Below are 26,345 nucleotides of genomic sequence, written 5' to 3' on the forward strand. Positions count from 1 at the left end.
TGTACGTAGTTTAAAGGATATGTGATTTAAATCAATATGAATAATCTAAGAACAACAAGTAATTAAATTAAAGAGAGAATGAACGATCAAACCATTCGTAATATGACATTCAAGCCTGTTCTTAAGTTGAACACTGAAACACGGCCTCGATCGGACCCTCGATATGGGCTCAGTTGCAATTAAAGAAGAGAATAGCTGGAGAATACTTTGAATAATAGCTAGAAGACAAAAATAAACTTTTGTTGCTTTGATATGCATGTCAACAGTGTGTTAAAATAAAAAAATTCTTCCCTTTATATAGTAGGGAATTTCTATCCTAATACAAGTCTAAATAAGGTAAAATCTTCTTTTTCTCATAAATGTCTGATCTACAGGTGTTACCATATGGGATTTACGCCGTAATATCCGGTTGAGGGCGAATATTGCGACTCCCCACTTGTCCTGCCCAACCGTTTCTCCTTTTCCCGTGGTCTCGAAACTTTACTTAGTCTGGATCCGTTGTTCTGACGTTCCCGGTCCCAGATGTATCGTTCATCCTTCCCGCGTTCTGACACGAGGGATCCTTCAGTCTTACTTGTAGTTGACCGTGCTTCCCTCTCGTTTCCTTATTGAGGAATCGAGGATAACATTGCCCCCGATATTACCCGTACACAGATAGTCCCCTCACTTTTCAGAAAGCAGATTTATCACAGCGATTCATTGACCGAGTTCCATCTTTCGTACACGATAACTGGGTCGATGGGTCAGTGAAACATCCCATCAGTCGCATCGTTTTGACTTCGGACACGTGTCAGTCGTTGGTTGACCGTCCTCGAATGCGAAATGTCAAGCTTTAATTACCTCTTCTCTATAAAAGCTTCGGTCCTATTTTTTTCACTTTTTTACTTTTCTATTCCAGAACTCCTTAGTTGACCCCCGAACTTTTGATTTGCTCTTAACCCCTTCAAATCTTCATACATTGTTCTTCATATCTTTAACTATCCATCTTCAAATCTTTATACTTCATCCTTGAACCTTTAAGTTTGGCCTTCAAATCTTCATCTTCATTTTCAAATCTTCATACTAGCCTTCATATATTCATATTTCCCAGAACTTGATAACTAGGGATTTTGATAAATTTTATACTCCTCATTCTTAAGTTTTGATTAGAAATGTGTACAAAATAGTCCCAAAGGCTCACAAGTTGTGCTTGATTGCAGGTTTAATCAACAAGGTGACAAGGTGTCAAAGATTAGCTCAAAAAACGAGTGAAACTTGCATAGGTATCAAGACAAGACAAAGCTCAGGCAAAACCGGGCTAGTGCGGCCGCACACCATTCTGTGCGGCCCGCACAAGTGAGGTTCAGAGAGGCTACTATTCAGGCAAAAAGGTAATGCGGCCGCACGAGGTTTTGTGCAGTCCGCACTGGGATCAATGCGGCTGCACTCGATTTAGTGCGGTCCGCAGAGCCAAGGTTCAGAGAGTAGCCAGTTCCAAGTTTGAAGCCCAATGTGGTCCGCGCTCCATTTCATGCGGACCGCACTAGAAGCCATCACGGCCATAATCGATTCTGTGCGGTCTGCATTGCCCGACTTCAGAGAGTCGTTTATTCAAGTTCAGAGTCGTAGTGCGGCCGCACGTGATTTTATGTGATCCGCACTAACCTCGCAGGGGTACTTTTGTACATATTTTTCAACTTAGTATAAATAGCTTCTTTTCCCATTTTTTAGGTCATCAGATTGTTTGTACTAAAGGCTGCGTTCGTGACTTCGATATTTTTAGCTATTTTGACTAATTTTAGCTTCATTTCAATATTGAATCTTCAAGTTTAATTTAGCAATTAATTAATATAAGTTTTTCTTCATCTATTTCTTTGTTTTTTTCTCCAATTATGAGTATCTAGACCCATAAGCTAGGGTTGTGGCTCAACCCTAGTGTGGGTAATTAATGGGTCTTGTGTTTTGATGCTTGATTGTCTGTGGGTGTTTGATATTTGGACTAATTTCATGTTTAATTGCTGAATTAGTGGTTGCAAACACTAGTTTATGTTTAGTTTACTTTGGCTCTTCTTGAGAAAGAGAGTCTAAGTCTCTGAAATTGATCCAACAAGGAATTAGGGTGTACTCAAGAGATTGATAGCCCCAATTAAAGGGTTAAATCTAGAGATAGTAATACCCGACTTGAACATTGATTGCTTGTGCAAATTTGCATACCTAATTGGTCCTGAGAAAGTCAATCTGGGCAAAATCACTCGAATTACCGAGAGGTGTAGAGTGAGTAAAATCGTGCAATGGTTATATCATACTCCCCAAATGTGACAATCATGTCTTAGAGTCAAGTACCCGTCAATTGACCACCTAGGCAAAAGTCACTACCCTAGTGCCTTTTACCCATTTGAACAACTTGCAATAGATTAACCTTAGCTTATTTTAATTTAATTGAGCATTGTAGATTTATAAAATTATAAGTAAATCAAAATACAAAATGTTTAAAAGTGCAACTAAGAGCAAATACACAACTCCACTTTAGATAGACACCCGACTCTAACTTCTAGCTCCCTATGGAAATTGATCCGGACCTTAATCGGGTAAAAGCTGCTTCGACCTCTCTCGCTACTTAATAGTAGTGCAAGGTTGGCTTCGATCACCTTTTTGGCGCCGTTGCCGGGGAGTTAACGGTTTTTGCTATCTATCTAGATAGATTTGTGTATTGTTCTTCTTTCCTTCTTTGTTACTAATTTGTTTGTGTCACAACTTCAGGTACAAAATAGCAGCGAACTTAAACAATGCACCTCTTGGAGATCTTCCGCCGGGGGAGAAAGTAGATGATAATGTTGAAGATGAGGTCCCTATTGTGCCTCACGGACAAAGGAGAGGACACCAGGACAAGGATAATATTCCAGACTCTCCCCCGCCACCTCCAAGAGTGGCTCCTAGAGTGCTTCCGAACCAGGTCTATGCAAGTGCTATTGTGCCACCCCGAATCCGGGCGGGCAGGTTTCAAATAACCAATGTGATACTGCCTTTGCTAGAGCAGTGTGGGTATTTCACGAGTGCTACAAATTAAAATGCTTACAAACATCTCAAGGGGTTCGTGGATACATGTTGGGGGAGCAAGCAAACTAACCTGTCCGAGGATGCTCTCCGTTGAGACTCTTCCCATTTTCACTTAAAGGGAAAGCACTTGATTGGCTTGAGTGACTTCCCAACCATTCCATCACTACTTGGGATGAGTTGGCGGATAAGTTCATTGAGAAATATTTCTTATAGGGGTATATGGTTGCATTGAGAGATGATATCTTGGCGTTCAACCAAGAGCCCACAGAACCTTTGCATGAGATTTGGGAGCGTTATAGAACAATGGTGAAGTAATGACCCAACAATGATATGACTGAGGCGATAATCGAACAAACCTTCTATCGGGGCATTAATACAACAAACCAATGCATAGTGAACCAACTTACTGGGGACAACTTTATGAAGCTGTCTTATGATGAGGCTTGTGACATTCTTAACGAGATGGCTGACACTCTTCTGCATGGCAAAGTAGAGCCAATGTTCCCCAGGGTTACCCCACGATTACTCATTTGCACAAGGAATTACATGATCATGGGCAGGCTATAGCCGAGTTGACAACTATGATGAACTAACTAGAAAAGGCACTATTGTAACAAGTTCAAAATCCTCGCCAAGTGAATGCCATGGAGGGTGTTAACATGCTTGTCAACAGAAGAAGACAAAGAGGTCAACAGAACCAAGGGAATTCGGAGCAATTTGATAATAATTGTGGTGGATTTCAAGATGATGGTTTTGATGGACAAAGCGAAGAGGTGCAATACGTGAATAATTATCAAGGCCAAAGGAGCAATTCTTCCAACCAACAACAATGGAGACCCCATGGAAATTGGGGCAATCAACAAAAATAAGGAAATGGTAATTGGGGGAACAACAACCAAAACTCCAGCTGGGGCAATCAGAAGAACAATCAAAACAATCAAGAAAATTGGAATGGTAATAACAATTGGGGTGTCAACAACAATCAAGGTGGATGGAATAATGGAAACCAAGGAAATCAGGGGCAAGGCTTTCAAAGGCCCCCAATGTACCAACAATCGAACAATCTACCCCCCTTTCCATCTCAAGGTCCCAGTCCTTCTAGCAATGATATGGGGAGAATTGAAATGATGTTCGAACATATGATGAAAAAGAGTGCGGATTCCGATGCTCAGTTGTCTTCCCACAATACCTCGATTCGGTATTTGGAGGTTCAGTTGGGCCAAATCTCACAGTCCTTGAACACTCGCCCTAAGGGTACCCTACTAAGTGATATGGTAGTAAACCCGAAGGGTGGGAACAATCATGTTATGGCGGTAACTACAAGGATTGGATGAGGCGGTGATGTGAATGCCTCCAAACAAAAGCAAATTTTGAGTGATGATGTTGAGTTGCAAGAAGATGAAGTTCTTTTGGTGGTTGAAAATGTGATTGATGACAATGTGAATGAAGAAGTGAGGATTGATATTCAAGATATCAAGGTGGAAACTTAAAATGATGCGAACCCATCTAGGGAACACATAATAGACATGCCGGAGTCGGTTGTGCCTAAAGCCAAGGCTCCTTTGCCAAGGCCACCTCCACCTTATCCTCAAAGGCTCGCAAAGCAGAAAAATGAGAATCAGTTTAAAAAGTTCATTGACATGATGAAGAGATTATCCATTAATGTGCCTTTGGTGGAGGCTCTTGAACAAATGTCGGGCTATGCTAAATTCATGAAGGGCTTGGTGACAAAGAAGCGGTCTATAGATTGTGAAACTATAAAAATGACTCACCAAGTTAGTGCAATAGTGCATTCAATGGCCCTGAAGCTTGAAGATCCCGGTGCTTTCACCATTCCTTGCACAATTGGGAGTGCGGATTTTGCCAAGGCTCTATGTGACTTAGGGGCTAGTATCAATTTGATGCCCTACTCGGTTTTCAAAACTTTGGGTATTGGGAAACCTAGGCCGATTTCCATGAGATTACAAATGGTGGATAGAACGATGAAGAGACCATTGGGTATTATTGATGATGTTCTTGTCTGGGTGGACAAATTTATCTTGCCAACTGACTTTGTGATCTTGGATTGTGAGGTGGATTATGAAGTTCCTATCATTTTGGGAAGACCTTTCCTTGCTACGGGGAAGGCCTTAGTTGATGTGGAAGCAGGGGAACTCACCTTCCGGGTGGGTGATGAAAAAACGGTCTTTCATGTTTGCAAATCAATGAAGTAGCCCAATAGTACCGAGGTGTGCTCTTTTGTGGACCTCGTCACAGTAGTGATAGTTGATGACACCAGTGGAATGATTAATATGGAGGACCCATTGGAGGCCGTATTGTTGAATCTTGATGTCAATGATAATGAGGGCCGAATGGAGTGTGTGAACGTTTTACATGGAATGGGCTCTTTCTCTTATGAGCCTAGGAAATTATCTTTGGATCTTGAAAATAGGAAGACTCCACCAACAAAACCTTCAATTGAGGGGCCTCCAGTGTAGAAGTTGATACCACTGCCTCCATACCTTAGGTATGAGTTCTTAGGCTCAAATTCTACTTTGCCAGTTATTCTTTCCTCTTATCTTACTAACATGCAGGTTGATGCCACATTGGCGGTGCTTCAGAAGCGGAAAAAGGCAATTGGATGGACTTTAGCTGATATTCAGGGGATAAGCCCCGCATTTTGTATGCACAAAATTATTCTGGAAGATGATGCAAAACCCTCCTTTGAGCATCAAAGGAAGTTGAACGAGGCAATGCAAGAAGTTGTGAAAAAGGAGGTGATCAAGTGGTTGGATACCGGGGTTGTGTACCCCATCTCTGATAGCTCTTGGACTTCAACGGTGTAGTGTGTACCGAAGAAGGGTGGCATGACCGTCGTTGCAAATTCACAAAATGAGTTGATTCCTACCAGAAGCATCACCGGTTGGAAGGTATGCATGGATTACCGCAAGTTGAATAATTTGACCCGCAAATATCACTTTCCCTTGCCTTTTCTTGATCAGATGTTAGACCAACTTGCTGGGCGTGCATTCTACTATTTCTTGGATGGGTATTCTGGGTACAACCAAATCTTGATTGCTCCGGAAGATCAGGAGAAGACCACATTCACTTGTCCATATGGCACCTTTTCTTTCTCTAGGATGCCTTTTGGATTGTGTAATGCACCGGCTACATTTCAGCGGTGTATGATGGCCATTTTTACTGATATGGTGGAAGACATTTTGGAGGTGTTCATGGACGACATTAGTGTTGTGGGAGACTCATTTGATGAATGCTTGAAGAATCTTGACAGAGTTTTGGCCTGTTGTGAATAAACCAATCTTGTTCTCAATTGGGAGAAATGTCACTTTATGGTGGAAGAGGGCATAGTTCATGGGCATAAAATTTCAAAGCATGATATTGAGGTAGACAAAGCAAAAATTGATGTGATTTCAAGGCTCCCTCCCACTACATCTATCAAGGGAGTTTGAAGTTTTCTTGGGCATGCGTGGTTCTAACGGAGATTTATCAAATACTTTTCAAAGATGGTGAATACCGTGTGTAAGTTGTTGGAAAAAGATGCCAAGTTCATGTTTGATGAAAAATGTATGCAAGCCTTTGAACTTCTCAAGCATAAGTTGACCACCACTCCTATTATTACCGCACCTAATCAGAGCTTGCCCTTTGAGCTCATGTGTGATATGAGCGATGTTGTGGTTGGGGCAGTCTTGGGTCAAAGAGTGAACAAAATGTTTCATCCCGTGTACTATGCGAGCAAGATAATGAATGATGCTCAAGTGAACTACACGGTGATCGAGAAAGAACTTTTGGCTATTGTGTTCGCAATGGAAAAATTCCGGTCGTATCTCATGGGTGCTAAAGTTATTATTCATACTGACCATGCCGCACTCCGGTACTTGATGACGAAGAAGGATTCCAAAGCTAGGCTGATGCGATGAGTCTTGTTACTTCAAGAGTTTGATTTGGTGATTGTGGACCGAAAGGGTAGTGAAAACCAAGTGGCGGATCACTTGTCCCGCTTGGAGGAGGAGGGGAGGCCTCGTGATGGCCTAGAGATCAATGATTCATTTCCTGACGAACAACACCTTTCAGTGTCGATGAATGATATGCCATGGTTTGCGGATGTTGTTAATTTCCTTGTGACTGGTATAATCCCGTGTGAGCTCTCTTCTAACCAAAGGAAGAAGCTCAAGCGGGATAGTTTGAATTTCTATTGGGATGAGCCGTACTTGTTCAAGATTTTCATGGATGGTGTGATCCAAAGGTGTGTCCCGAAGTAAGAGCAATTGAGTATCTTGGAGGCTTGTCATTCCTCTCTCTATGGTGGCTATCATGGTGGGGCGAGCACAACTTTCAAAGTTCTTAGTTGTCGGTTTTATTGGCCAACTTTATACAAAGATGTAAGTGAACTTGTGCAGAGGTGTGACGAATGTCAAAGAGGAAAGATGAGATTCCTCTCAATACCATCCTTGAGGCTGATATTTTTGATATATGGGGCATTGATTTCATGGGCCTGTTTGTTAGCTCGTGTGGGAACGCATACATTCTTGTGGTGGTGGACTATGTTTCAAAGTGGGTTGAAGCCGTGGCTTTGCCCAACAATGAGGCCTGGAGTGTTGTTGCATTTCTCAAAAAGAGCATTTTTACAAGGTTTGGTACTCCTCATGCAATCATAAGTGATGGGGGTCTCATTTTTGCAATAGAGCTTTTGACACTTTGCTTGCGAAGTATGGTGTCAATCACAAGGTTTCTACTCCATATCATCCTCAAGAAAGTGGTCAAGCTGAAGTCTTCAATAGGGAAATCAAAAGTATATTGTCAAAGATGGTCAATGCTAATTGGACTGATTTGTCAAAGAAGTTGGATGACGCTCTATAGGCTTATAGGACTATTACAAGACTTCGATTGGTATGTCTCCGTATCGGTTGGTGTTTGGGAAAGCTTGCCATCTACCGGTTGAGTTAGAGCACAAGGCCATGTGGTCTTTGAGGAAGCTAAATCTTGAATGGGATATTGAAGCCAATCCTCGTGTGGATCAGCTTAATGAACATGATGAATTCCTATTCCATGCCTACTCTAGTTCTTCCTTGTACAAGGACAAGATGAAGTACCTTCATGATAAATATGCTCGTAGCAAGGAGTTCAAAGTGGGTGATTTGCTTCTCTTGTTTAACTCTCGATTACGTCTGTTTCCGGGAAAGCTTAAGTCAAAATGGAATGGACCTTTTAAAGTGGTATGTGTGACCCTGTTTGGTGCACTTGATTTAAAGAACAAAAATAGGGAAGTTGTCAGAGTGATTGGGCTTAGGGTCAAGCACTACTTGGGAAAAATTGATGACAGCCACATGGTGGCACTTCTTCATCTCAAATGATTTGATGGTAACCTGCGTCGTGCCGCAACGTTAAATCAGGTGCTTCTTGGGAGGCAACCCATGTGCTTTTCTTCTTGTTTTTCTTTGATTTTCTTTGTAGGATAGGATTTATTTTTGGATTGACTATTGTGAGATGTTACAGGTTTGTGTTGATGCAGTGCAGGACATGGTAGAAAAAATTGTTCAAGTCTCTGAAGTTTTCAATGCGGACCACACTACATTGTGTGCGGCCGCAAAGAACTCAGTGCGGGGGGCACAAAATCAGTGCGGACTGGATTGATGAAGGATAAAAATACCAGCTCTCTGAAGTTTGCCACTGTGGCCGCATTACATTTTATGCGGTCCGCGGTGGACTACTGCGGACGCATTACATTTTGTGTGGACAATAGTGGTTGCCTTATCAAACTATGTATTACACTATGTGGTGCGGACCGTATTGCATTTTGTCCAGTCTGCATTGGGTTGGTTAGCTGGGCCCCAGGTCCTTTTCTATAAATAGAGCTTGAGGCCCTCCTTTTACACTTTTTGATCTTTTAACTCCCAGAACCCTAAAAAAATCACTGTTCATCACTAATCTTGCACAAATTCATCTGCATATCCTCGATTAATCATCAGTAACTCTCACATCTGGTAACTTCTACTTCTTTTTGATTGTTTGATTTGAGTATTGTCTTGTAATTTTTGTTTCCTTAGCTTCTCTCTTTTTCTTCCCGTATTTCTTTTAATTTGGTAGCTTAGGGTAGTTAATTTCTTGATTAAAGTTAGAATTAGGTAGTTAAAACCACTGGGAAAACACTTAGGGACATTTCTTAGGTGTAAAAAATGAACTTAAAATCAAAATTTCTTGAACCCTAAGTTAGTGATGCAATTGGGCACTCAGTGCGGACCGCAGTGGATATTGTGCAGTCTGCAGTGCCCTTGTGCGGTCCGCAATGACATTTTGTGCGGACCGCATTGCTGAAAGACCTGAAGCCTTATCATTGAGGACCGTGGCCACATTGCATTTTGTGCGGTCCGAGGTGCCTCAATGCGGACCGCATTGCCATTTTGTGCGGTTCGCGGAGCAATTGTTCAAAGAGTGGGTAGTCTGAACTCCACCTCTATATAGACCGCATTAGCATTTTGTGTCGTCCGTATTGGCCTTAGTGTGGCCACACTACATTTTGTGCGGTCCGCACTTTGCAACATTTGATACTGTCTGCAACATTTTATTTCCTGTAACTGTGAACTGCACTGTCTTTCTGGATACTAACAAGCTTAATGACTGATGTTTGTATACAATAGTGAAACAAAGAGGCAAGGATTCTAAATAAGCTGGTAGAGGAAAATCCTCTCGAGGAGGGAAACAGAAGATGCTAAGATTGACTCCCCGAGCCCGGCAAAACATTAAAAATATGAGGAAGATCATTAAAGCTGTTGATAGGGCCATTGACCAGTCTGGGAGTGAATACGAGCCCTCTTGGGATATATCTTCAGACTCAATCCCAGAGTACATCCCTGACTGGCCGGAGAGAAACAAATTAAGAGACACTCCTCCACCTTCCCCCACTGTCCAAGCATATGTAAATGTATCTTCTGGGTCGTTTGAGGGCTCAACTGAAGGCAGTGGGGATGAATACTCCACCTCTCCCACATCTTCATTATCCATAGAGGGTGTAGCAGGAGAAGAAGAGGTAGTAGGAGAAGGGGGCGAGCCTCAGGTTGGCGGGGTAGAACGAAATACAAATCCGGAGGTGTGGCAAGACCGTTTTGTGAGCGAGGTGGCCTACCATAAATTCAGAGAATGGTGGCCTATGAGGGAATTAATTCCGGAGAGAAGTTTTGTAGATAAAGACCTTGTGCCTCACAACCCCAATGCGAAAAGGCAATTTAGAGAGAGATGGGCTAGGAGTATTTCTTAAACAACTGTGAGAATGCAAACGAGCACCTGGTCAAGGAATTCTACACCAATGTTGACCACATCAAGAAGGGCACCAAAGTGACCAAGGTGCGCAATTTGAAAGTGTTGTTTCATGGGAAAACAGTATATGACTACCTGGGCTTTGATGAGTAGGATGAGTTGCTGTATTTGGCAAAGATGGAATTAGGTGAGGAGGTCCGTCCTTGGTTGGCACAGTATCTGGCAATCCCAGGTACCACCTCCGATTGGTTGAATGCAGGAGTGAAAATTTTGAGAAGAAGTTTGAATTTCGAGGCCAAGGGGTGGGAAACATTCGTGTGCAGCAGATTGGACCCCACTACTCATGACAAATCCCTCCCTCTTTACCAGGCAGTGTTGGTAGCATCAATCATGGTAGGGTACCCGATTAACATCGGGAAGGTGATGTCTCAGGTGATTACACAGGTAGTTAGTGAAGGTGACAGAAACTACCGCTTCCCCAGCTTCTTAACCATGTACTTCACGGACCTAAAGGTAGAAAAGCAGCCATTTGATATCAAAATGAAAGCAAAGGCCCCGTTCTCATGGTACAACATGCAGGGTGATGACATCCCTAAAATCAAGCTGCAACTGGCCAACCTGAAGAGCCAGTAGTAGTAGTAGTAGCTCCTACTCAGCCTTCGTCCACCTCAGCGGACATGCCCCCTGGTCCATCCACTTCTGCAGCACCAGAAACACCCTCCACCCCGGCCCACCCAGTGACTGTACACTGTCTAAGCCAGGCTCTTCTCAGCATCAACAACTGGATGCAGACAGCTTCCTCTAAGTTGTTTGTCCTCACTACTATAGTAGCAACTTAGTCAGCACCCCCGCTTCCATAAGTCCCTCAGTCTATTGAGGATGCCCTCAAGGATATTCTGGACAACCAGAAGAAAATCCTCGACACTCAGAAAGTTCTTACGGACGATGTGGACTCTCATGGGAGAGATCTTAAGGAGCTTTTTAGGGAGGCCAAGAAGATGAGGAAGTCGCGGGCTTCCAAGGAGTCTGTGAAGGAGTTGAGGGTTGAGATTGACAGGTTGAAGGGAGATCATCTGCCTTTGGATTTATTGCTACAAGTCCCTGTGTCAGCAGCTCAGCCCCAGCTAGAGCAGTCCAATAGGCCTCCCAAGAAGAAGAGGATGATTCCCCGAGCAGATAATGCAGTCATCTAGTTGGCAAGCCCACCAGAGACTTCCTCCAGTCAGCCACAAGATGTAGCCTAGGAGCCTGTCCAGGTCCAGGCCCAGGTCCCAGCAGCAGGCCATAGGGAACCAGTCTGAGGTTCCTGAGCATATTGAGGACCCAGGGACCACTCAAGATCCCATGCAGACAGACGGGCCATAAGGAGTCTCTATATCCTTTTCCCTATTATTTTTGGTGTTTATTTGGTTTAGTTGGCATTAAGGACAATGTCAGCTTTCATTTGAAGGGGTAGGCCCTACATTGACTTGTTGGATGATTGTATATATTTGATAGTTTTTATGCTTTCTTGATTTTTCATCTTTGGTATGTATATAATTTTAGCACTTCCTTACATTTTTCGTACTTTTTACTTTGGGCCTGTATATAAAGTTTATGTTACATTGTATATATTCATCCCCTCTATTGTACATTCGATTAAATCCCCTCTTGTAAATATTCATTTTACTTTTCGCATTTTTCTTTTCCGTAGCTTCTTATTTATGTTCGTAGCTGCTTGTTTTGAACGTTTGCAATAAGCCTTTGGTTTTCTTAATGTCACGGTTCTTTCCAAAGGTGGAGTTTGTGTGAACCGGGTGGCTCTTCCAAATGATGGATGGCGTGACAACCTTCTTAAGGGTTTGAGTCCATTTTTCTTTTTGCTTTTAGTAGTTAGTGGTAAGGGTGACTCAAGAAAAGCTTTACTTGGGCCTAGCACATTTTCCTTTGATCTCATGGTAAAAGCTAAATCGTTGTGTTTAAGATAGTGAAAGTCGTGACCTTGAGACTCTTATATTGACAGATAATCATCAAGTGGTTTTTCGGGACCATTGTGTGCTCAAATCTTATCTAAGGTCGTCGTGGGCCCCCGATTCTATGTCTTTAGCGATCCCATAGCTTGTGTGGTGAGAAATTGCATTGCAAGTCTAAGTCCCGAGCCATTGGTCTAGAACTTGCCCTAAATATTTGTTGAGGCGAAATTCTAAGTGAATTTACTTGAGAGACATGATTATAGGCTCTCCTTGATCCAAATGATAGCTTGAACATGTCCATAGCCTACCAAGGATAAAATCCCTAGTCAACCCTTTTGAGCCTTAGACCTTTTTCCTTCAAGAACCATGATACAAGCCTTTACCCGTTCTAAAAGTTACCCTCACTTGGCACCCGATCTTTCCTTAGCACATGGCAAAAGTATAAATTTGGGGGGAGAGACGAGGATGGAAACAAACTGATAAAAAAGTACAAATGAAGAAAAGGAAAGGCAATGGAAAAGAAACAAAAGCAAAAAGACAAAAAGAATGCTCAATGTAGAATTGAATAAAAAGGGATTCAAAAAAAGTAAAGAATGAAAGGTGTGGAAAATTGAGAAAGGAGAAAAGATTTGAAATGTATAAGAAAGAATGACAGTGTGTCTCTCTAACCCCTTAGAAAGAAGTGAAAAGACTCAAAAAGTCAAGTGAATGTGTGCCAAAATGAAACAAAAGAAGTGCTTGAGGGAAGATAGAACCTACTTAGACCAAACATTGCCTACCCGAAACCAAAAGCATTCACTATGTCTCCACAAAGCCCTATATGATCTTGAGTTGAATGAAACTTACTTTAGTGGTGACTCACATAAGGGGAAAGAATATGGTACTTAGAGCCGGAATTGTGACTTTTCCTTGAGAGAGATGAGTGAATTTCCATTAACCTCGTTCTGAGTGCCACTATTCTAAAGGTGGGGTTTGCTTAGGGAGAGCTGAGGATATGTAAGTTTGGGTTCCACGATGACCAAACTAATAGAAAGAGTTCTTTGATGTGTTGAGTCAACTCTTGATGCTCTTGTGTCGCACTTAATCCATGGTGTTTAAAATGGTAAATGTTGTTAATGATCCATTTGTATTGAGGGAAATTGTTAGTCTCAATTGAGGCTAGATATCACTTTAGGACAGCTGAATTTTCTTGGATTGTCCCAATTAAGTTTGGGGGAGTTTATAGCTAGGGATTTTGATATATTTTATACTCTTTCATGCTTAAGTTTTGATTTGACATGTTTACAAAATAGTCCCAAAGGCTCAAAAGTTGTACTTGATTGCATGTTTGATCAACAAGGTGACAAGATGTCAAAGATCAGCTTAAAAAAAGAGTGAAACTTGCACAAGTATTAAGACAAGACAAAGCTCAGGCAAAACAGGGCCAGTGCAGCCGCACACCATTCAATGCGGCCGCACTCGATTTGGTGCGGTCCGCAGAGACAAGGTTCAGAGAGTAGCGAGTTCTAAGTTTGTTGCCCAACGCGGTCCGTGCTCCATTTCATGCGGACCGCACTAGAAGCCATCGCGGCCGCACTCGATTCTGTGCGTCCGACTTCAGAGAGCCGTTTATTCAAGTTCAGAGCCCTAGTGCGGCTGCACGTGCTTTTGTGCGGTCTGCACTAACCCCACAAGGGTATTTTTGTCCAGATTTTTCAGGTTAGTATAAGTAGCTTCTTTTCCCATTTTTTAGGTCATCAGATAGTTTGTACTGAAGGTTGCGCTCGTGACTTCGATATTTTTAGCTATTTTGAGTAATTTTAGCTTCATTTCAACATTCAATCTTTAAGTTTAATTTAGCAATTAATTAATATGAGTTTTTCTTCGTCTATTTCTTTTTTTCTTCTCTAATTATGAGGAGCTAGACCCATAAGCTAGGGTTGTGGCTCAACCCAAGTGTGGGTAATTAATGGGTCTTGTGTTTTGATGCTTCATTTTCTATGGGTGTTTGATATTTGGACCAATTTCATGTTTAATTGTTGAATTAGTGGTTGCAAACACTAGTTTGTGTTTTGTTGACTTTGGCTCTTCTTGAGAAAGAGAGTCTAAGTCTCTGAAATTGGTCCAACAAGGAATTGGGGCGTACTCAAGAGATTGATAGCCCCAATTAAAGGGTTAAATCTAGAGATAGTAGTACCCAACTTGAACCTTGATTGCTTGTGCAAATTTGCATACCCAATTGGTCCTGAGAAAGTCAATCCGGGCAAAATCACTCGAACTACCGAGAGGTGTAAAGTGAGTAGAATCGTGCAATGGTTATATCATACTCCCCAAATGTGACAATCATGTCTTAGACTCAAGTACCCGTCAATTGACCACCTAGGCAAAAGTCACTACCCTAGTGCCTTTTACCCATTTGAACAACTTGAAACAGTTTAACCTTAGCTTATTTTAATTTAATTGAGCATTGTTGATTTATAAAATTTGAAGTAAATCAAAACCCAAAATGTTTAGAAGTGCAATTAAGAGCAAATACACAACTCTACTTTAGATAGACACCCGCCTCCAACTTCTAGCTCCCTGTGGAAATCAATCCCGACCTTAATCGGGTAAAAGCTACTTCGACCTCTCTCACTACTTAATAGTAGTGCAGGGTTGGCTTCGATCAGAACTAGATGGTGAAGACTTCGAAATTTGTGTTGCAATAGATCGTCCCTTCAACTTCTAACCCGACCATGGATGCTGAGGTGGCGCACCTGTCGTGGCCCTGGAGCCTCCTCTAAAGAACTTTATTCTCGGAGGCTACTCTATAGAAAATGACTTCAAGGTCGAAAAATCTTCCAGTCAAGGGGATCGAGGAGAGGAGGTATGGAGTCTATAATCGAGGACACGCTCCATATGGTTCGGAAGGACTACAAATGGGAGGGAAAAGAAGTGGTTGTCCTTGGTCCTGATAAGGACATCACAACACATGTGGAAGGGTATCTAAGTGTTTACACATACCTCTTCACACTTGCCCCGGTGGATTCCATAGTCCTTGACTTTTGCAGAAGGTACGAGGTCTATCTCGAGCAGATTCATCCGTCCTTTTGGATGATCGTGATCCTCCTCTGCCATTTTGTTAACAACACCGAGGCACTTCGTTTTAGTATCGACCATTTGCTTCGTCTCTACATTCCCCAAATTTTTTGAGAGGGATTAATCAAGCTCGTTCATCGGGCAAAGAAAGATCCATTCTCAAACAGCAACGAAGATCAGGATCGAGGATGGCAGGGAAGATACGTTCGAGTGAAAACTGAGGATCTCAATCCCTCCGAGTTCTTGTTGTTCCCTGAAAAGTGGAACCTAGCCCGTAAGTCCTCTTTTTTGAGTATTTAGAGTTTCTTTGGATTTTTTGTTCTTCTTCTTTATTGTCTGGTTCTACCATCATACACCGATTGCCCGAGACCCCAACACTCTTCCCCGCTTCAAAGAGTGGGTCGAGGGGATCTGCACACAAATGTTTTACATTGAGAGCGAATGGCCCAAACTTTGAAAGGCAAGTAGGAGGACCGTTCCCATAGTAAGTGCTTTCCCCGACCAAACTTACTTACATATTCAACTGTTATTTTTACTAAGTCCCTTTCTTTCTGTTGAGTATTGAGATTTTGATGATCAACAAAAAAATCTTAGATGCAATGTTCGAAGAACTAGGTCCTCAACAAAGCTTCTTAACTGTTCTATGAACCAGCTCCTCAGGGAACAGGACCATCTCCTCTAATTGATGATTGTACATCTGTGCAAGACAGTAACTTTATCTCAAAGTTACCCCGGTCTGAGTTTGGTGGAAGAAGGCTGCTACATGTGATAAGGGTTGTTGCCCAAGAAGATATGAATAAATAAGAGACAAAAGTCCCAAAACTTGTTGAGTCATTGGAACAGTAGGAGTGCTATCAAACGAGAAGTTGACTATGCATAGGATTCCTAGAAGATCTTGAAGTCCAGACATTTAAATACTATCTATTTTGGACTTCTGAGATTATCCTTTCACACATAAACTAAAGAACTTCATTTTGTTCACTTTAGTCGAAGTACCAGTGTTGTGTTCTTCTCGAGTCAGTCTAATAAATATGCTTTAGGAAATCGAGTTGTAATCAGAGTGTTACAAATAATTAGTGAGTTGGAGTGAGTGTTTGCTTTACATGTTAGAATAACTTGTAAATTAAATAGTCGTAGTAGGAGTATTGGAGAGTATTAAATTGCAGTCTTGTAATTGATACATTTTGTCTCATTGTTCTAGTGGAGTTGAAGTTGAAAACGCTATGCAGTAGTTCGTGGTTTTTGCATCTTTTGAGCCAGGTAATTTTCCACGTAAAAATCGATGTGTTTGCTTTACTGATTATTTTACTTCACATTTAAGGAACACGGTAAAGAAGAAAGTTCTTTAGTAATTCAAATGGGCACTCAAACTAATAATTGGTATCAAAGCGAGTTCTCTCACATACACGGCTAACACATAGAGAGATCTTAGAAGCAAGAAGAGTGCTCCACCTGGAATTAATAAAGGACAATTAACAACCAGACCACCCTTGTTGAATAGAAAATATTACAGTTGGTGGAAAGCAAGAATGGAATACTTCCTAACAACTAAAGAGTATGAACTATGGACCATAATGAATCAAGGTCCATTGACTCCGACTAAACAAAATACACAAAATGAAACAGTTCCTAAGGACCCCTCTGAATTTGTGGCAGCAGATTTCAGAATGATGGAGAAGAATACAAAGGCTAAGAAAATCCTTATCTGCGGACTTGGTCCTGATGAGTACAACAGAATTTCTGCGTGCTCTAATGTAAAGGAGATATGGGATACAATCCAAACTGCTCATGAAGGAACAAACAAGTGAAGAGATCAAGGATAGAACTACTTATGAGAAACTATGAGCTCTTCTCCATGAAGGGGTCTGAGCCCATCCAGAAGATGATGACTAGGTTTACCATAATAACTAATGTTTTGAAATCACTTGGAAATGAGTTTACCTTAGAAGAGTTGGTAAGCAAAGTTCTAAGGATCCTTCCAGCTTCATGGGAATTAAATGTCACAGCGTTACAGGAAGCCAAGCAGATGGACAAAATTTCACTTGATGAGTTAGTTGGGAACTTAAAAACTCATGAAATGAGGAAGATAGAACTGTGCAAGGAAGAACCCAAGAGCAAGAAGGCCTTGTTCCTTAAAGCTTCTGAAGAAGACGAATCTGACAATGATGATCCTGACATAGCAATGTTTGCTAAGTTCAAGAGCTTCATGAAGAACTCCAAAAGTTCATCTTAGACAAAGACCATTGGTAAGCCTAAGCAGATTGACAAAGCTAACTATGATGAGTGCTACAAGTGTAGCAAGCTAGATCATATGGTCAAGGACTACGCAATGTGGGAAATTGAGTTTAGGAAAGAATGAGCTAAAAGGGAGAAATGGGAGAAGATAAGAGAAAAGGGTTCCAACAAAGGAAAAATCCTAGGTAAATGATTCACTGAAGCTGAAGCATGCCTTCTTGGCAGCATATGAGGAAAATGGAAGTGATAAAGAGGAAGAAAAGGAGGATAAGACTATAAGTCTCTATGCTGTAATTGATGAACATCAGGCAGTTGAGACAGAGCTTGCAGTACAACTTGGAATGCATATTGGAAGACTCATCTATTTGATGGACACCACTATGATGAATGAAAGATATATATGGAAAGGTTCCATCAGGCTACTGATTTTGACCTATGGGTAATTGTTAGTCATGGACCAATTCTCTAGATGAAAATGGCTGGTGAAGGTAACAAGTGCAACAAGAGAGAAGAGGAATACGATGATGAAGATCGTCACCTAGTCCAAAAAAATGCAAAAGCAAAGGACATGCTTTCAGAAGCTTGCCTAGAAATATTATCTACAAAGTGTCTTCTTGCATCTCTGCTCATAATATATGGAGGACCCTAGAAGCTAACTTTGGATATTAAAACATTGAAGTGTCACTGATAGCGATTGAAGAAACCCAAACAGAAGAAGAAGTAATAGGAATGATGTCCATGATTGATTCAGAAACTTAAGATGAAACAAACCAGGTAAATATCTCTGTCTTAAAAGAAAACATTCATGTTATGTTTAAAAATAATTGATGGCCATAATTATGACCATGATGAGTGAAATAGACAAAATGAGTGCTGGAAATGATCAGTTAATAAGCAATCTTTGATGTGGCAAACTTGATCTCAAAGAGTTTGAATCTAACAAAGCTAATCTAGAGGGACAGGTCAAAGGCCTTAAGAACTAGGTTCTTGAACTTACTTCTAAGAATAAGAAGTCTCCTGATATACATGGTAAGGAAAAATGAGTGATCAGCAGGATAAACTTGAAAAGGAATTAAAAAGGGCTAAAGATAATCTTTGTGGTGTTGAATATAGAAATAAAGCCCTACAAGAAAATCTAGAAAAGGTTAATTATGAACTATCTAGACTAAGCAAATGGCATAGATCTTCAGATGCCCTGAAATGGTTGAATGGAAACTGCAGCTCTAGCAAATCAGGAATTGGCTACAGAAAACATGTTTCCAAGTTTGATCCAAAGTATGTAGGAATTTCTGATAATAAAATGTGCACTCATTATGGAAAGGTAGGGCACTTTAGAGATATTTGTCCTGTCTTAATTCATGCACAGTTTAGAAACACCTTTGATATTGCTAAAATTGTGAAGAAGGAGGAAGATACAAAAGCCAAGACTTTTGTCCATACTAAGTGGATTAAAGTTAATAAGAGAATAGCTTCTAATCCTCTTCCCTACTGCACAAGAAGAGATCTGATTCATCCTTTTTCAAATAAAAAGGGATCCAAGCTTGTCTGGGTTCCCAAGACTAACTTGTGATTTCTGGTGTAGTCTAAAGTGAGAGGGGATAATCAAGACTGGTATCTAGTCAGTGGATGCTCAAGATATATGATTGGAGAAAACAAAACTTCCTCTCACTGATAGCTTTCCAATGAGGGGGTGTGTCCTTTGGAAATGGAAAAAAGGGCCAAATAACAGGTAATGGCAAAGTTGGTAAGTAACTCTCTCACGCTATAGAAGATGTGTATTATGTGGTAGGCCTTAAACACAATCTTCTTAGCATCTCCCAAATGTGTGACAAAGGAAATGAAGTAAAATTTAATTCCAAAATCTGCATTGTCACTAAACTTGATACTGATGAAGTTGTGTTAAAAGGTTAGAGACATAATAATGTTTACAAGATATATATTATGTTTATTCCCCATACTGAGCATACATGCTTAAGTGTAGTGGAAAATTACCCACTACTATGGCATAGAAGACTAGGTCATGCCAGTCTTTCCCAACTCAACAAGTTGGCAGCAAAGAACCTGGTCCTTGGTCTACCAAAAGTTGAGTTCTCCTCAGACAAGGTTTGTGATGCATGTGTTAGTGGAAAACATATAAGGTCACCTTAATCTAAAAGGGTTTTCAACACCTCCAAACCTTTGGAACTCCTTCATATGGACCTATATGGACCAATGAGAGTGAGGAGCAGAAGAGGTAAGAGGTATGTTTTTGTCATTGTAGATGACTTCTCCAGCTATATATGGACTATGTTTTTGGGATCTAAAGATGAAACCTTTGATGTTTTCTGTGTATTTGTTAGAATGATTCAACAGAAACTAGGTTGTAATGTATTAAGTATAAGAACAGACCATGTAACTGAGTTTGAGAATTCAAAAATTCCTTGAGTTTTGTCACTCACATGGTATTGATCATAATTTCTTTGCACCTAGAACTCCACAACAAAATGGGGTTGTAGAAAGAAAGAATAGATCCCTAGAAGACATGGGGAGGATCATGCTGATTGCTAGTGGATTGCCTAAGAGTTTCTGGGCTGAGGCAATCAACACTGTCTGCTACTTGCTGAACAGATGCATGGTCAGACCTATTCTTGAGAAAACTCCTATGAGTTACTTTGAGGGAGAAAGCCCAACATCACTCACCTGAGAGCATTTGGGTGCAAGTACTTTGTGCATAATAATGGCAAAAAAGCTCTAGGTAAGTTTGATGACAGAATTGATGAGGGGATTTTCTTGGATTACTCTCTACATAGTAAGGCCTATAAAGTTTTTAATAAAAGAACTATGTGTGTAGAAGAAAATATTCATGTTATTTTTGATGAATCTAACAATTTGGCTGAGAAAGGTCCACAAAATAAAGCCTCTAACATAGGACTCACTAGTGATGAAGCTCTTAAGGAATCTGTACCTCAATCTGAAGATGGATCCAAAGACCACAAGGAACTTGAGAGTGATCACGAGGAACAAGAAAAAGAAAGAACTGCTATGACTGCTAACCAAACTGGTGAAACTATACCTACTGAACTTGTTCTTTTGGGTCACTCCTTGGGTGAATCTTCTCTAGGTATGCAGATCAGGCCATGGAAACATCAAAGTTCACATCCTCTTGTGAACATCATCTTTAATCCAAATGCATGAGTGCAAACCAGGTCATCTATGAGAAATCTATGTGCATTCACAACATTTCTCTCACTGGTTGAACCTAAGACAATCAAAGAAGCTCTAAAGGATCCAAATTGGATTATAGCCATGTGAGAGGAGCTAAATCAGTTTGAAAGAAGCAATGCCTGAAACTTGGTACAAAGACCCAAGAACAGAACTATCATAGATATCTGATATGTGTTTAGAAATAAGCTGGATGAACAAGGAAATATCACAAGAAACAAGGCTAGACTGGTGGTTCAGGAATACAATCAAGAGGAGGGTAGTGACTATGCTGAGACGTTTGCACATGTAGCCATAATGGAGGCTATAAGAATGCTAATAGCCTTTGCTGCACACATGGAGTTCACCTTGTATCATGTGGATTTAAAGAGTGCATTCTTGAATGGTTATCTAAAAGAGGAAGTGTTTGTCGAACAACTTTCTGGGTTTGAAAGTGAAGAATTTCCTGACTATGTATTCAAGTTAGATAGAGCCATGTATGGATTGAAACAGGCTCCAAGAGCTTGGTATGAAATACTCTCAAATTCCTCTTAACCAATATCTTTGTAATAGGAAAGGGGGACAATATTCTGTTTCTAAGGAGCAAAGACAAAAATATTCTTATTGTGCAAGTGATGTGGTTGACATTATATTTGGGGCTACTAATAAATCAATGTGCAAGGAATTTGCTGAGATGATGGGGAATTAGTTTGAAATGAGCATAGTGAACTGAACTTCTTCTTGGGGTTGCAAATCAAGCAAACACCTACTAGAACTATGATACATCAGCAGAAATACATCAAGAAACTGCTGAAAAAATTCAACATGAACTCCTCTAAGTCCATTGACACTCCCATTTCCATTGCAACAAAGTTGGACCTTGATGAAGAAGGGAAAAGTGTTGAACATAAACTATTTAGTGGGATGATTGGGTTACTGTTGTACCTCAAAGCAAGCAGGCCTGATATTGTATTCAGTGTGGGACTGTGTGCAAGATTTCAGGCAAATCCCAAGAAATCTCACCTGAAGGTTGTCAAGAGGATACTAAGATATCTCAAGGGGACCCCTGACCTATGCCTATGGTATCCCAGAGGGTATAACTTTGATCCAGTTGGTTATGCTGATGTTGACTATACAGGTTTTCATGTTGACAGGAAATTCACTTCAGGAACAACTCATTTTCTAGGTTCTTGTCTAGTGTCTTGGGGAACAAAGAAGTAAGACTCAGTGGCCTTATCCACAGCTGAGGCTGAATATGTAGCAGTAGCATCCTGTTGTGCTCAGATAGGATGGATAAGACAACAACTAAGGGATTATGGTATTTTTGTTGGTTGATTTCCTATTTCTATGTTAACACTAGTGCTATAAACATTGCAAAAAATCTATGTCAGCATAAGAGAACCAAGCACATGATATTAGACACCACTTTCTTAGAAACAATGCTGAAAAGGAAAACAAACTAGAACTAGGTCTAATCAATACTTCCAACTAGTTGAACCCTGACGATTGGCTAGAAAGGTATAATTAGATGTAGATAGTAAAGTACAATGTGTTTGATTTAGACTCGTGCTTGTATTAAGCACACACACCTGGTTAGAAAAATCTGGCTGATAACTATGTTGCATGATACTAACTTTATTGCAGAAACAAGAAAGGAGTCACTAAGAAGTTGGTTCTTCGGCTCAGGTATGTTCCATCTTGTCTTAATTCATTAAAATTTAATATCCTAAATTATAGATATGCTCAAACTTCTAATCCTGTTAGCATCACTTCTAGTTTTCTTCTAGTCAAAGAGTAAGGGGAAATCCTAGAGCAATTAGAGTTTAATTACTCTTGAAATCCTAATAGTCAAAGTAACCATTATAAGAGTCCTGTTAGAACTCAAATTCGATCACCTTCTCTCTTCCAGTCAAATAAGGAGTAACGTTTTTCAAAGACCCTTATGATCAACTTCTCATACCTTATTGTTTCTTTCAAACCCTAAGTAAGAATCAAGAACCAATATCAAGAACCAATACTCTCATCTTTTCGTCGATTCTCTTCTCTGATCACTATGCCTAAATCTAACCAAGCCCCTTCAAAAGACAAATCATAATCCAAGACTAAAGCAAAATCCAAGAACATGAAGCCCAAATCAAATAAAAGTGTCAAACCATCAAGTGAACCCGCACCAAGACCTGCTCCTCCATCGATATCCTCCACTGTACCTACATTACCATCCTCTGTTCCTTCTGCTCTCACCATCCCCACCTCCACTGCACCCTCACTTCCAAAACCAACTACCCATGCATCTATGACTACTACAAAAAATACCTCTAAGTCAACCAAGGTCAAGGGAACTCAAAGAAAATCTCTCACGAATATCAAAGTAGCGCCTGATGCTACTACTCAAGTAGATATAGTAGTTAAGGAAGCTATGGTTTAGGGGGAATCAATGCAAGTCATTGCAAGTCAGGTACAATCCCCTCCTTCAAAATTAGATGTTCTAGTATTCGCTATAAATGTTGCACCCTTAGACATTCTTCCACCCACAAGTGATAAACCACAAGAAGAGGAACTCACTATAAAAAAGAGTGTAGGAAATCTGGATAATAAGGTAGAAACCACTACTATGGTGCATGTGGTTGAGGGGGAAAGGAGTAAAAAACCAATGCAAAAGGAGGCATCTGATAGTTTTTCATTCACTTGGACGTACGATGAGGATGATAGTGGGGGTGAAATGGAAGGAGGAGTTATGGTCAGTCATGAGGAACATACATCTCAATATGTACCTAATGAGGAAGAAAAGAGTGAGAACGCAGGAGATTCTGGTAAAGAGAAGGAGAGTGAGATAGAAGATAGAATAGGTAAATAGGTGGATGATTCTGCAAAAGAAGAAAAGACTAGTGAATAAGAGGATAACTTTGAGAGTGAAGGTGAGGATCAATAAAAGGCAATTTAGAGTGAAGAAGTGGATGAAGAAAGTGCGGAAGAGAATGAGAATATGAGTGAGGAATCTAAAGTCTCTATAACCACTGGGAACACTGTTATAGCCCCTTTAGAAGAAGTAGGTGGAGAGAAAAGGACTGAAGAACCTGGGTCTTTGTTAACTCCTTTCACTGGAGATGAAGAGGTGAATAGTGATGAAGATGACTTGCCCTAATCTAAGGCAGGGAAGAAACCCAGGAAGAATCCTATGAAAGCAACAAAGTTTGAAGTTCCAACTAGGAAAGAAGTGACTCCTCTAGCTAGGACTCCTCTTACAAGGAGTAAAAGAAAGGTCGTTGATGAAAATATCATTAAGGAGTCTAGAGGTGCCAAAAAGACAAGGAAGAAAGTTTGAATTACAGAATCCATGGTTAAGTTGGATGGAGAAGATGAGTCTGAGTCTGCTTTGCCAGAAAAGTCCTCTACACAAAAGAGAAAGGTTACCAGAGCTACAAAAACTGCTACCCCATCTGCAAGGGCTAGTAGAGGAAAGAAGAGAAATAATGTGCCAGCTGTGGTTGATAGACTCATAGAGTTCAGGAATAGAAAAATGCTTAGTGGGAAGATTCTTGCAAACACTAATGAAAAAGGGATGACTCAACTGGTTGAAAAACTTGAGCTACAGGGATGGAAGCACATGTTTGTCAAAACTTTCCCCCGTGTATGTGTTCCTGTTGTGGTGGAGTTCTATGCAAACTTCCAAATTTATGGAAAGCTAGTCAAAAGTAATGTAAGGGGGTGTGAAATAGAGTTTGATGTTGAGGATCTGGGGATGCTTTTGGTGTGGTGGAGTTCTATGCAGACTTCCAATTTTATGGAAAGGTAGTCAAGAGTAATGTAAGGGGGTTTGAAATAGAGTTTGATGTTGAGGAGCTGGGGGTGCTTTTGAATGTTTCTTCTTTAGGATTTGACAACTACTTGAAGAAAAAGTGGCTAGCCATAGACAATGATGTTGATACTGGAATTGTGGTCACAAGGAAGTTCTCCCAAAAGTTTGAAATGGATGCTCCCTAGAAGGTGTACAAGACTGATATGGCCCCCTTCCAAAAGCTGCTATTTTACTTTGTTAATTTCTACATTCTTCAGAAGTTTGAGAGAAGGTATGAAGTTATCCTGTTGGACATGGCTGTAATGGAACTGCTTGAGACTAGTAGACCTATCAAAAAATCTCCCTAGCCTGATGATTCAGCATATGGATAGAGCTACAAACACTTCCAAGCCTAAGCATGCTATGCCTTATGGCTTCATATTGACTGAGCTATTTGACAAGCTCAACATTGCCTTGCCTGAGCTTAAGTATGAAAATCACAATGATGTATTGGATGCTATTACCCTCAAGCAATGTGGGTATGAGGAGATTAAGGCTAGGGGCTCAGCATGATCTACTATTCTATCTAGAAGTAGCAGGGCAGTAAAGCTCAGTAAGAGGTTGTAGTTGGCTGTTGAAGATAATGTCAAGCTTCATGATGACAATGACCAGATCATGTTCAATCATGTTTTCTGTAGCAGACCTATTTCCTTTTGATCTTAGATTAGACGGTAGTTTCACCAGTTTCGGATTGACACAAACCAACTTTCTTTTGGGGGATAATAATAAAGTTAAAGAAAAATAAGAAGAAGAAAAAGAAAAGAAACAGGAGTCGGTTTCTTCATTTATACAAGAAGAGAATCATACAAACAATTAATTCATCCATTAAAGCTAGCGAATTTCACTAGAACTCGTGGGACCTCTCATTGCCGGAGGTAGGCATAAATCGCATATGTTTGACAAACAATTAGACTTGACACTTTTAGATCCAAGGTAAGTTTGTATTCATTGATAATTTTGGACAGAGATAGGCAAGAACAAATATTACATCATTGTTTCTAATATTCATAGAACTGCATGGGCTTGAATAACTTTCCCTTTAGGAAATTAAAAAGAAAATTGGGGATAAGGGTGCAAAGTGGGAAAGAAGGGGAAATCAAACAACTTCTAGTATCTATCCCCGGAATCGTTTCCCATCTTCTCTTCTTCTTCTGGACTTCCTCCGGGTCTTCTTCAAACTCCTCCTCGCCATCATTGAACTCCGACCCTTCCTCTAGATCTTCTTCTAGCTTTGTACTAGACTCTATTTGGATGTACTCTACTACCCGGTCATCATCTTCATCAGGTGGCAACATGTGATTGATGGATTCTGGACCACTTGACGCTACATTGAGGTAGTCACATGGTAATGTGGCAGAATCTCATGTTAGATTTGCAAAGCAACTACTGCGCCCTCCACCTAGGCTATACACTCTCTGCTTGGTCGGTCTAGCTCATCTTCCTCGTTGATCCAGACTTAATACTCTAGAGTGCACCACGAGTTTTGGCCCATCGACATTGTGACCAGGTCGTTCCACTCTTATTGGAGGCTTCTTATCCTAGGGATCGGAATCTATTTGTTGTATAGCGATATCCTTGTCCATAGAGGCACATCCTAGACCATCCCGAAATATTTGAGAACCCGCAGGGGTGAGTATGATTGGATGCCCTCAAGTCCGATCAGCTCAATGAAGTATTTCTGAGGAGTCCTTAGGATTGCTCTTCCACCTAACCATGATATCTTCTAGTTGACCCATTCTCCACTTAGATTGGTTAGCATTTCCCTCCACTCTTCTTGTCCATGTGGGGAGACCCAATGT

General features: G+C 40.8%; 2 protein-coding genes across 2 annotated transcripts; both read left to right on the forward strand.

Annotated features, from left to right (window-relative positions):
- Positions 1-7,925: 7,925 nt before the first annotated feature.
- LOC138871123 (uncharacterized) lies at positions 7,926-8,387 on the forward strand. The gene has a single exon (XM_070148978.1). The coding sequence runs from the start codon at positions 7,926-7,928 to the stop codon at positions 8,385-8,387; it is 462 nt and encodes a 153-aa protein (XP_070005079.1).
- A 13,101-nt stretch (positions 8,388-21,488) lies between these two features.
- Positions 21,489-22,509, forward strand: LOC138871124 (secreted RxLR effector protein 161-like). The gene is made up of 3 exons (XM_070148979.1): positions 21,489-21,928; positions 22,356-22,397; positions 22,449-22,509. The coding sequence occupies exons 1-3, from the start codon at positions 21,489-21,491 to the stop codon at positions 22,507-22,509; spliced, it is 543 nt and encodes a 180-aa protein (XP_070005080.1).
- Positions 22,510-26,345: the final 3,836 nt, after the last annotated feature.

Source organism: Nicotiana sylvestris, chromosome 6, assembly GCF_000393655.2.
Source record: "Nicotiana sylvestris chromosome 6, ASM39365v2, whole genome shotgun sequence".
NCBI classification, from domain to species: Eukaryota; Viridiplantae; Streptophyta; class Magnoliopsida; order Solanales; family Solanaceae; genus Nicotiana; species Nicotiana sylvestris.